The sequence below is a fragment of the Doryrhamphus excisus genome, linkage group LG3 (assembly GCF_037039965.1).
Source record: "Doryrhamphus excisus strain RoL-2023G ecotype Guam linkage group LG3, RoL_Dexc_Guam_v1.1, whole genome shotgun sequence".
NCBI lineage: Eukaryota > Metazoa > Chordata > Actinopteri > Syngnathiformes > Syngnathidae > Doryrhamphus > Doryrhamphus excisus.
This window is the reverse complement of record NC_136359.1, coordinates 3,954,877-3,967,738: the sequence shown is the minus strand read 5'-3', so window position 1 is coordinate 3,967,738 and position 12,862 is coordinate 3,954,877. Positions and strand designations below refer to the sequence as shown.

At 43.0% G+C, this 12,862-nt stretch overlaps 1 protein-coding gene across 1 annotated transcript in view; it reads left to right on the top strand.

Moving 5' to 3' along the window:
• Window positions 1-12,862, top strand: part of frmd3 (FERM domain containing 3) — a 62,113-nt gene that overhangs the window by 38,231 nt on the left and 11,020 nt on the right. The window contains exons 10-13 of the mRNA XM_078789475.1: window positions 968-1,056; window positions 2,258-2,332; window positions 2,839-2,907; window positions 4,253-4,377. Coding sequence (XP_078645601.1) covers window positions 968-1,056; window positions 2,258-2,332; window positions 2,839-2,907; window positions 4,253-4,377 — 358 coding nt within the window. The remainder of the gene's footprint in view (window positions 1-967; window positions 1,057-2,257; window positions 2,333-2,838; window positions 2,908-4,252; window positions 4,378-12,862) is intronic.

Genomic DNA, 12,862 nt, shown 5'->3' with positions numbered 1-12,862 from the left:
AATTATTCCAACAACATGCATGCTAGGTTAATTAGCGACTCCAAATTGTCCATAGGTATGAATGTGAGTGTGAATGGTTGTTTGTCTATATGTGCCCTGTGATTGGCTGGCCACCAGTCCAGAGTGTACCCCGCCTCTCGCTTGAAGACAGCTGGGATAGGCTCCAGCACCCCCGCGACCCTCGTGAGGAAAAGTGGTAGAAAAAATGGTAAAAAAAAAATGGTCGGTAATGGCGCCCCACAGCCGCCCGCGTAAGGACTACATGAGAACCCAATCAGGACTGTTGTTGTTCCAAAGTGTCTATGCTGCTGTATACCTAATGAAGTGGCCAGCGAGTGCATATGTTTAGGATATTCATGTATCACCTCATCACCCGTCACCCTCACTTTTGTCATTCGCTGCGATGTCCTTTTTGTTCTTCATGAAGTCATTTTTTGGGACCAAGGGAAGTTGTAGTAGCTTGACAAACATGGACGCACACACACATGTCCAGTGCAGCACATGTGTGTAAATCATATCACGTAAAGTGACGCGTGCCAGAGAGGAGTGGTTGCAATCCGGCTGACTAAGCCACTTTAAGCGAGGTCAGTGTTTACGTTCTTTTTGGGTCGCTTTATGATTTATAGTTTTTTTTTTTTTTTAGTCCAGTAGAGATGTGTGTGTTTCACCGACTCATTCTCATCCTATTGAGCTCCTTCCCAGTGGGCGGAATTGATCTGTTGTATCGTATTACCAGACACACAACACTGGAGACTAAAGCACTTCCATCCTCCAGGCCCATTAGGACCACGCCACGCCGACCCCTAAAGCTAAATGCTTGATAACATGCACTTTGCAATGTGGCTGTCAGCCTTTATTTTTATTTTTTGCACCGCTCCCTCTCTCACTGAGTGTTTAATGTACATCCTTCAGTGTTTCGCCACCTTAACTCATCCACTTGGTCTTTGTCTGTTCTTTCTGTGTGCAGAAGAAACTGGTGTTGACCTTCCACACCTCGACTCCTGCGGCGTGTAAACACTTATGGAAGTGCGGGGTGGAGAATCAGGCCTTTTACAAGTGCGTGGGCTTACATACACAAACACACACAAAAGTACAATGGAACAATTAGTTGTGATTTATAGTTTTATGTGTCAATATTGAATATTTTTATAGTTTTAGCGTAAAAAAAATGTTTATAACCTTCAAAAAATTATTAACATTATTAGAGCCCTCTAGCCCTTTTATGCACGCATTATGATAACCTGCTTCAAGTGTTTTTGTGACACTTTAGGCATGAAAAAAAAAATATCACCTTCATTTTTAAAAATCATAAATTTTTCATGCATTTGAACGACTGATGAAATATAGTTGTAAGTAAAGAATTCATTCATTCATTTTCTACCGCTTTTTCCTCACGAGGGTCGCAAGGGGTGCTGGAGCCTATCCCAGCTGTCTTTGGGCGAGAGGCGGGGTACACCCTGGACTGGTGGCCAGCCAATCACAGGGCACATATAGACAAACAACCATTCACACTCACATTCAGACAATTTGGAGTGTTAACTAGCTAACTAGTTAACGTTAATTAACCTAGCATGTTTTTGGAATGTGGGAGGAAACCGGAGTACCCGGACAAAACCCACGCATGCACAGGGAGAACATGCAAACTCCACACAAGGGTGGAATTGAACCCTGATCTCCTCGCTGTGAGGTCTGCGCGCTAACCACTATACCACCATGCCGGGTACTCCGGTTTCTTCCCACATTCCAAAAACATGCTAGGTTAATTAGCGACTCCAAATTGTCCATAGGTATGAATGTGAGTGTGAATGGTTGTTTGTCTATATCTGCCCTGTGATTGGCTGGCCACCAGTCCAGGGTGTACCCCGCCTCTCACCCAAAGACAGCTGGGATAGGCTCCAGCACCCCCCCCGCGACCCTCGTGAGGAAAAGCGGTAGAAAATGAATGAATGAATGAACTTAAACTATATTATGAAAGCAGGATGTGAACAAATGTAACAGTTTCTGATTGTAAAAGTACCAGATGGAGGGGTAGGATTTAATAAGCTTTGCTTCTTCCTACTCCTTTTGGACATGTGGAACTGGGAACTGATTATGTGATGCATTCAATTGTAATCTGATGCATGTTTAAATGAAATAAAACCATTACAATATTAACAATAACATTACTGTTACATTGAAACACTCATGTTAGCTTACCATTAGACAAACTGGGGTTCGGCAGTCATGAAATCTGTGTTTGTTCTTGTCTCTCTGATAGGTGTGCAAAGTCAAGTCAGATAAAGACGATGTCGAGTAGCAACATCTTCTTCAAGGGCAGCAGGTTCCGATACAGGTGACATATTTTCTGACCCATATTGTTAGTCTTATCTACTGTATATGTAAGTATGCTGCTGCCGTCCATCTATATATATATATATATATCACTGGTGTGGTGTTTATTATACTTCATGATACTTAAAGGGGACCTACTCACCACTACATCGACGCCACTTCGCAAACGAAGGCAATTTCTACAAACCAGAGAGGATTACGCGCTTATCTGCTCTATCAGAGGCGGAGCTTTTCATGATTTACTGTGAAAATGTTGTGTACTTTAAAGATGGCGTCCCCCCCCCCCACCTCAGACATGCAATTTACGACGTAACCGTCAATTTCAGCCACAATAGGCTAGTGTGTGGGATGTGGTGACCTGCTGCTTTGGACTATTGTGGTCCGGAAACCTTCCCTAACAATCAGGCTAATGGAGCTGCTAAGCCTGCTGGCAGGAAATGACTTGCAAACAGAACCCGCATGACCAAAATGGAACTGAAAATCATTTCCAAATGTGTGTTTCTGCAGTGGAAGAGTAGCCAAGGAGGTGATAGAGGCCAGTTCTAAAATCCAGAGAGAGCCACCTGAAGTGCGGAGGTAAGGTCAACTTCACCAAAAATCCCTTATCCCTGATAATGTGTTTGACCTACTATAGTCACATGACATGAGTGTTAAGACAGGAGATACACTTGATCACATGGTCATTTATTAACAAGAATATTGCACAATACAACAACACAACCAATGTTGTAATAGTGGTAAGGAGGAAACGGCTCAACCAGCATTAATAGCGCTGCTGAGTTCATTGTAAACAACAGTACGGACAGTGTAACACAAGAGTTTCACACCAGCTGTACCAACATTTTAAAGTGCACGCAGAGGTAGACAAAGCTGAATGCTAAACCTGGTTTATCCAAGTAGGATTCATTATTCATTCATTCATTTTCTACCGCTTATCCTCACGAGGGTTGCCCGGGTGCTGGAGCCAATCGCAGCTGTCTTTGGGCGACTGGTGGCCAGCCAATCACAGGGCACATATAGACAAACAACCATTCACACTCACATTCATACCTATGGACAATTTGGAGTCGCTAATTAACCTAGCATGTTTTTGGAATGTGGGAGGAAACCGGAGTACCCGGAGAAAACCCACGCATACACGGGGAGAACATGCAAACTTCACACAGAGATGGCCGAGGGTGGAATTGAACCCTGGTCTCCTAGCTGTGAGGTCTGTTCGCTGTTCGATTCATTATTTATAAATGAAATATTTTCATAGTTAGAACATACAAAACCGGTTTACAACCTTCTAAATGTTTTTTTTAACATTATTAGAGCCCTCTAGACAAGAAATAACACCCCTATAGTCACCTTTATACTAGTATTACACAATATAGTAGACATAATCAGAGAAAACGAGAAAAATATAAGCGAATTTGGGCTTCCAAGTCCTTGATATTTTGGCCTTTTTCAGATCAGGGCTATTTGCTTGTTTTTCTTGACACACATAGCCCTAGCCTACGGTTTGTTTCATTTGATAAGATTACTTGAAAAAAATTAAATTTTAAATTTTAAATTTTAAATTTTAAATTTTAAATTTTAAATTTTAAATTTTAAATTTTAAATTTTAAATTTTAAATTTTAAATTTTAAATTTTAAATTTTATGAGGAAAGCAGGAAGTGAACAAATGTAACAGTTACTGATTGTAAAAGTACCAGATGGAGGGGTAGGATTTAATAAGCTTTGCTTCTTCCTACTCCTTTTGGACATGTGGAACTGTGAACTGATTATGTGATGCATTCAATTGTAATCTGATGCATGTTCAAATGAAATAAAACCATTACCATTACCAATTTCCTTTTTCTAAATCTGTATCAGACCTTCTTCTCGGTCCAATGTTTATGTTTAATCACAGTCCAAAATCGGCCTTTGTGTTTTCAGAGCTCAGTTCGGCCAGAGCCGAAGCTTTAACTCTTTGAGCCATAAGAACCTCATCATGAACATGGAACCTCTGGTACCAGCACTGCCCTCCACCACCGAGTACGAAGAGGCGGCCATGGAAAACGGTAAGCGGATGTTCCTCGTTAGATACACACAAACACATCCCGCGGGGAGGTCCCCATGCGTGCTCTCATGTACACACCCCTCACTCAGAGCCCCTGATTGAGCAGCTGATGCTCCATCAGTCTCCCTGGAGACGACAATTGGTGCTTGCTAAAAATACCCTTCCCATGACCCTCCCTGAGGGTCCCGCCATGTCTGTGCATGTTTGTGTGTGTGTGTGTGTGTGAGTGTGTGTGTCCTTGCTTTAACATTTTAATGTACAGTTTGCAACACCAGAGACCACAGACCAAGTAAAAAATGGAATTCGCACAAGGCCAAAAATACATAATTAGGTAGAAAAAACATACATAAGTTGCACTGGGGGCTGCACGGCGGTCGAGTGGTTAGCGCGCAGATCTCACAGCTTGGAGATCAGGGTTCAATTCCACCCTCGGCCATCTCTGTGTGGAGTTTGCACATTCTCCCCGTGCATTGCATGGTTTCCTCCCACATTCCAAAAAAAACATGCTAGGTTAATTAGCGACTCCAAATTGTCCATAGGTATGAATGTGAGTGTGAATGGTTGTTTGTCTATATGTGCCCTGTGATTGGCTGGCCACCAGTCCAGGGTGTACCCCGCCTCTCGCCCAAAGACAGCTGATATAGGCTCCAGCACCCGCCCCCCTGCGACCCTTGTGAGGATAAGCGGTAGAAAATGAAAGTCCTCGTCAGGAGGCGGGCCATGTGTGGAATAAATTAAATCAATGTTTTCGTGGGTAGCATTAAATCCAGTTGGAATATTGACAAATTCTGGAAGATCTAGAAAGCTTTCTGTGTGGGTTATTGTGTGTAACTGCTCGATAGGAGTCCACAACTCAATAAAAATCCCCTTTAAGAAAAAAAATATTTCACAATATATTTAATTTGTTATTGTTTTTTCCAACAATTATTATGTAAGATACTCTCATGGCGGGGAGGCACGGCGGTCGAGTGGTTAGCGCGGAGACCTCACAGCTAGGAGAACAGGGTTCAATTCCATTCTCGGCCATCTCTGTGTGGAGTTTGCATGTTCTCCCCGTGCATGCGTGGGTTTTCTCCGGGTACTCCAGTTTCCTCCCACATTCCAAAAAACATGCTAGGTTAATTAGCGACTGCAAATTTTTCATAAGTATGAATGTGAGTGTGAATGGTTGTTTGTCTATATGTGCCTATATCTAAAAAATAATAAAATAAAAATCTATGACATATATGTTTAGAGCTCATACAAAAATGTATGTTTATTGAGGGTCATTTTTGCCATCAGCTTGAATCAGGAACCTCGGGACACCATCTTCTCAGTCCACAATCTACGTACTTTTTATTTGCATTCTACCATCCATCTTTCTTGTTATTCTCCTGTATTATTCCGGATGCTCTCCCCTGTGGTCTATTATCGGATTAAGGCATAAATCTCAGGTAGGACGACAATATACCAGAGAATATGCGACTGTAGGACCTGACGTGAGATGGAATATGTGTTTGGAGAGCATGCAAGAAGGTTAAAGGAGCATCAGCGCATGTTGTTAGGTTGTGGTACTGGTTGAAACATACTGGTTTGGAACATAGTATATGTATGTAGATAGACCGATCAGTCAAATTGGTTTCCATCACATCCTCCCTTTGGAAGCGTCAACAACCCGACTTGCTGCAAGGACATTGGGATAAAGTGTCCTCAACGTCTAGAATCACCATCTATATTCAGAGCTCTAATCTCCCGACATTAGAAAGGAAACAGGAAGCTGACCTAGCATTAGTGTCAACCGTGTTCTGTTTACACAGCTTGTCCTCTTCATGCTAAGTCCATACACACGCTCTGGTTAAGGCTATCTCCTATCAATGTTCTTATTTAGGTTGGACTTCATTTACATGCCGAGCACATCCTGTTAAGGACTCATTTTGTTTTATCAAGGAAACTACTGCATAGTCTTCAGTCAAGGAAAAGTTGGAGTCCATGTCTTGTCCTTCATGGTACAATTTACAACCGTTCCTCGTTTATCACGGTTAATTGATTCCCTTACCGCACTGCGTGACTTTCTACAATGTAGGATTTAACATTAATGAATGGAATATTTTAAAGTTAGACTATAGAAAACCTGTTCATGACTTTTTTAACGATTATTTGAGCCCCGTAGACATGAAATGACACCCCTATAGTCATCTTTACACCATTATTACACTACATGATCACTCCAGGCACACAAGACATGGCCACCAAATTAAGTATTAGCATGTCAGTTAGCTAACTACTGAACCGCTATTATATTTTTTTCTAAACTTAAGAAAGGGTTTCAAACTTAGTGCGAGGAGAAGGGTAAAGTAAAAAGCCAAAAACTTACCACTTCCACACACATGGGAGGAGAACCTTTCTTCACTGTTTCATGTCAGACATGTCATGGCCGACTCCATGCAGTGTTCATTCAGTCATTCATTTTCAGCTAACCCCACCCACGCACAGAGAGAGGCGTGACGATTGGATAAGACAGGCAAGATAGTCCCGCCCTGCAAAAAGGACCAGTGAACTGACTCCCCAGCCAATCAACAAAAAGCATTTACAACTGAACGGACTGAACGGGTATTTTAGGGACGGTGACCTCGTTCATTCCGTTCACAAAAAAGAACTAGTTCTTTTGACAGTTCGTTCTTGACCGACCACTACCACACCATGCATGGCATGTTGGGGAACTCCGTATTAACTTATTTTTCACACAAGAGATGGCCACCAACTTAAGCATTAGCATGCCAGTTAGCTAACTACTTAACCGCTATTATATTTTTTTCTAAACTTAAGAAAGGGTTTCAAACTTAGTAGGGGGAGAAGGGTAAAGTAAGGAGCCAAAAACTTACCACTTCCACACACATGGGAGGAAAACTTTTCTTCACTGTGTCATGTCAGACATGTCATGGCCGACTCCATGCAGTGTTCATTCATTCATTCATTTTCTACCGCTTTTCCTCACGAGGGTCGCAGGGGGGTGCTGGAGCCTATCCCAGCTGTCTTTGGGCGAGAGGCGGGGTACACCCCGGTTAGCTGACTGAACAGAGCTCACAGGCAAACGACCGATTGACTGAATGAACCGGTTCAGTAAAAAGATCCGTTCATTTCAGTCATTTTAGTCAATTGGTCGTTAGCCTGTGATCTCCCCCTGTGCATAGACCCGCTCAGCCGTGTCGACTCTGTTGGACTCGTGAGTCCAGATTCCCCCCCCAGGCAAGAACGCAGATAGTCCCACCCTGCAAAAAGGACCAGTGAACTGACTCCCCAGCCAATCAACAAAAAGCATTTACAACTGAACAGACTGAACGGGTATTTTAGGGACGGTGACCTTGTTCATTCCGTTCACAAAAAAGAACTAGTTCTTTTGACAGTTCGTTCTTGACCGACCACTTGGGGAACTCCGTATTAACTTGTTTTTTTCTGGAATCATAATGCACCGTATCAGTCCAGACCTTGTGGTTAGTACCTACAAGTTCAAAGGTGAAGATGGAGGAAACAAAAACACATGTGACGGGAGGAAAAGACCGCCTGAAGTAAAGTGATCCCCATCCCATCCGGGGTCAGGCCTCCCTATCTGTAATCACACTTAGATTAGCTGCCCCTCTCCCTCCAGGACCACTTGGTTATATTTAGAACCAGAAGCTTTGGGACTGATCTGCTTCTAATGCCTCCTGCAGTCTTTGTTAACATCGCTGACATTCACAGGCAGGGCGGCCATGTCTGTGGATCACAAGTGTTACTGGTCTGTGTTATCCAAGTAACCCACATCGAGATGTGTGTGTGTGTTCGGATGCCACAGCCCAGTCATTTCATGTAGTCGCCTTGCAGTAGACACCCGGGTCTGAGCATCAGACTCCGCGATGGAGGTTCTCGAGCACCGAAATGGTACCAATGCAAACCAAAACAGTAATCTAGCTAACAGAGGTGACCCGCCAGAGGATGGTATGCAGGAGATAGAAGCCGGACCGCTTGAAGTGTACCATCCCCACCAGGCGGATCCCTTAGAGGAGCTACCGTCATCATCATCGGTGGTGGTGGCGCAGACCTTGAGGTGCCAAGTGAAGATAACCACCCAGCGTAGCCTCCATCTCCGCATAGCTAACCACACGGCACGGGATGTGTATGTGCGGCTGGTGGGCCACGGGGACAGCGTCGCTGGGTTCAGTGCTGGGCTTCAGAAGAACACACTAGAGCCAAGTAAGATGAGGAATGCTAATGCCAATCATCATTTTTGATACTCTCTGGAAACATGCACGTATGTGATTGACAACAATTCCATTCATTTGCTAACACAAAGCCCCAGCATGCATTGAGCTTGTGTACAGGTTTGCCGGATTTCAATTGTCAACAATTTTTAATGCGTTCTAGAAGTCCTACAGTCAGGCTGCACGGAGATCAAGTGGTTAGCGCGGAGGCCACACAGCTAGGAGACCCAAGTTCGATCTCTGTGTTTGCATGTTCTCCCACATTCCATAAACATGCTAGGTTAATTGGCGACTCCAAATTGGCTGGCCACCAGTCCAGGGTGTACCCCAGCCTCTCGCCCCAAGACAGCTGGGATAGGCTCCAGCACCCCCGCGACCCTCGTGAGGATAAGCGGTAGAAAATGAATGAATGAATTTGCACGAGAGCACCAAAAGAAAAAAATATTTTTCATGACAAAAATGTGATATATGGAAAAAAATCATTATTTTTCCAATTATTTTGGTTTAAAAAGTCATTCATTTTTTGAAAAAAAATCTTCAATTCATGAGAAAAAAGGGAGAAAAATCTTTAATTTTACATATAAAAAAAAATCTACTTTTAGGAGTGCTGTCATAATATTATGAGAAAATGTTTTAAATTTGAGGGGAAAAAAGTGTAGTTTTATGACAAAGCAGTTTTGTTGGGAAAAAAAATATGAATTTCTGAAACAACCGTGACCTTCGTGAGGATAAGCGTTAGAAAATGAATGAATGAATTTGCATGAGAGTAACAAACAAAAAAAATATTTTATGACAAAAATGTGATATGTGAAATTTTATGGAAAAAAAATCATTATTTTTCCAATTATTTTGATTTTAAAAGTAATGCATTCATTGAAAAAAATTCATCATTTATGAGAAAAAAAAGGAAGAAAAATCTTTAGTCTTACATATTTAAAAAAATAAATCATACTTTTAGGAGTGCTATAATATTATGAGAAAATGTTTTAAATTTGAGGGGGAAAAAATGTAGTTTTATGACAAAAATGTTTCTTACAAAGCAGTTTTGTTGGGAAAAAAATATGAATTTCTGAAACAACCGTGACCCTCGTGAGGATAAGCGTTAGAAAATGAATGAATGAATTTGCATGAGAGCAACAAACAAAAAAAATATTTTATGACAAAAATGTGATATGTGAAATTTTATGGGAAAAAAATCATTATTTTTCCAATTATTTTGATTGAAAAAGTCATTCATTTTTTGAACAAAATTCTTCAATTCATGACAAAAAAAGGGAGAAAAATCTTTAATTTTACATATAAAAAAATCTACTTTTAGGAGTGCTGTCATAATATTATGAGAAAATGTTTTAAATTTGAGGGGAAAAGATTGCCTTTTTTTATGACTAAAGTGGCTCAAGTAACCATTAATACCCACGGGACCATATGCGACAATGCTAAAAAGCTAATTAGCAATTAGCATGTCAATGAGTCATTGCGTTTGGCACTGGCCCGATCATGTCTCTGAGTTACTGTCACTCAAGAGTAGTGAGGAACATCCATGAAAGATCGTTGACAGACTTTGTGACTGATACAGTGGATAAGTGGATGGTTCCAGTGAAAGAGGTTAGCATCCGAGTCTTACCAAACACCGCTATCATTCGGAGAGATCTTTGATGATGTCAATTGATGTCAATCGCATTCCCGACATTAAGCCCCTCTAAATCTCCTCAAGGAGACATTTAGACCAGGGCAGTGTGATGTTTCACTCTTTGGCAGGTTTCCATTCCTCCGGAGTGTCCTTGAACTGAACCTGAAACCTCTCCGCATCATGTTGGCGTTGGCCTACACAGCTCAGGGTTACTTTTGTTTGAAGAGGTAGAAAGAGTCTACAGATATGATTTCAGATGGTCTTCACGATAGGGGGTGAGAAAAGGCAAGGGGTGCTGGAGCCTATCCCAGCTGTTTTCGGGCGAGAGGCGGAGTACACCCTGGACTGGTGGCCAGCTAATCACAGGGCACATATAGACAAACAACCATTCACACTCGCATTCATACCTATGGACAATTTGGAGTCGCTAATTAACCTAGCATGTTTTTGGAATGTGGGAGGAAACCATGCAATGCACGGGGAGAACATGCAAACTCCACACAGAGATGGCCGAGGGTGGAATTGAACCCTGGTCTCCTAGCTGTGAGGACTGCGCGTTAACCACTCGAATTCCCAATTTAGCACTCTTGATTACAGAATGGGCTGCACGGCGGTTGAGTGGTTAGCGCGCAGACCTCACAGCTAGGAGACCCGGGTTCAATCCCACCCTCGGCCATGTCTGTGTGGAGTTTGCATGTTCTCCTCGTGCATGCGTGGGTTTTCTCCGGGTACTCCGGTTTTCCTCCAACATTCCAAAAAAACATGCTAGGTTAATTAGCGACTCCAAATTGTCCATAGGTATGAATGTGAGTGTGAATGGTTGTTTGTCTATATGTGCCCTGTGATTGGCTGGCCACCAGTCCAGGGTGGTGCAGGATACATTGGTAGAAAATGAATGAATGAATGAATACAGAATGGTCCCATCCCTTTTCTCCTCTACTCATCTTGGCCTGTGTGTTGATTACGTTACCATGGCAGCTGCCCTTCACTCTGCTCCTCACTTTTTCCACTCCCTCCCTCCTTCCCTCCTTTAATGCGCTTGTAATGACTCTCAACTCGTCATCATCAGGTGGTTCTTAATACATTTTGCTAAACTGTCAAATATCTAGTTACCGGAACATGTGGTTGTGATTTCAGATGGCTCCATCGCCATTCATTCATAGCGATAATTCCATAATCATCTAATCATGAGAAACACTTTGCAACATTCTGGTCTTTAATCATTCATACCTATGGACAATTTGGAGATGGCCGAGCAGAGATTGGAACCCAAGTCTTCCTGTTCTCCTGACTGTGTGGCCGACGTGCTCACCACACGGTTCGAGCACATTGGTGTACAAGAGTGTGTGTGTGTAAAAATATATCCAGCTGTCTCAGATGGATCAAGTGGGGGTGGGGGGGGGGTGGGGGGGTGGTAGGCATGCTTGTCAACACCTTGCTTATCCACAGTTTAACTCACACAAAGGGGGAACCTCTTGACCCAGTGGCCAAAATACTGTACCTCCTTGACAAAACAGTTATGGTAGCAACTGTTTTTTGGGGTTGCCATTACCAGATATTACATTGTTTATGTTCTTGTTGCGGGCGGCACGGCGATCTAGTGGTTAGACCTCACAGCTAGGAGACCAGGGTTCAATTCCACCCTCGGCCATCTCTGTGTGGAGTTTGCATGTTCTCCCCGTGCATGCATGGGTAATCACTAAACTCATCACACAGCAACTGAACACTCCCAAGTTATAACTACTTTATATACAAACATATACCAATATATCGGCTGCGCGGTGGATGAGTGGTTAGCGCACAGACCTCACAGTGAGGAGACCAGGGTTCAATTCCACCCTCGGCCATCTCTGTGTGGAGTTAACATGTTCTCCCCGTGCATGCATGGGTAATCACTAAACTCATCACCCAGCAACTGAACACTCCCAAGTTATAACCAATATATATACAAACATATACCAATATATCGGCTGCACGGTGGGTGAGTGGTTAGTGCACAGACCTCACAGCTAGGAGACCAGGGTTCAATTCCACCCTCGGCCATCTCTGTGTGGAGTTAACATGTTCTCCCCGTGCATGCATGGGTAATCACAAAACTCATCACACAGCAACTGAACACTCCCAAGTTATAACTAATATATATACAAACATATACCAATATATCGGCTGCACGGTGGGTGAGTGGTTAGCGCACAGACCTCACAGCTAGGAGACCAGGGTTCAATTCCACCCTCGGCCATCTCTGTGTGGAGTTTGCATGTTCTCTCCGTGCATGCATGGGTAATCACTAAACTCATCACACAGCAACTGAACACTCCCAAGTTATAACTAATATATATACAAACATATACCAATATATCGGCTGCACGGTGGATGAGTGGTTAGTGCACAGACCTCACAGCTAGGAGACCAGGGTTCAATTCCACCCTCGGCCATCTCTGTGTGGAGTTTGCATGTTCTCTCCGTGCATGCATGGGTAATCACTAAACTCATCACACAGCAACTGAACACTCCCAAGTTATAACTAATATATATACAAACATATACCAATATATCGGCTGCACGGTGGGTGAGTGGTTAGCGCACAGACCTCACAGTGAGGAGACCAGGGTTCAATTCCACCCTCGGCCATCTCTGTG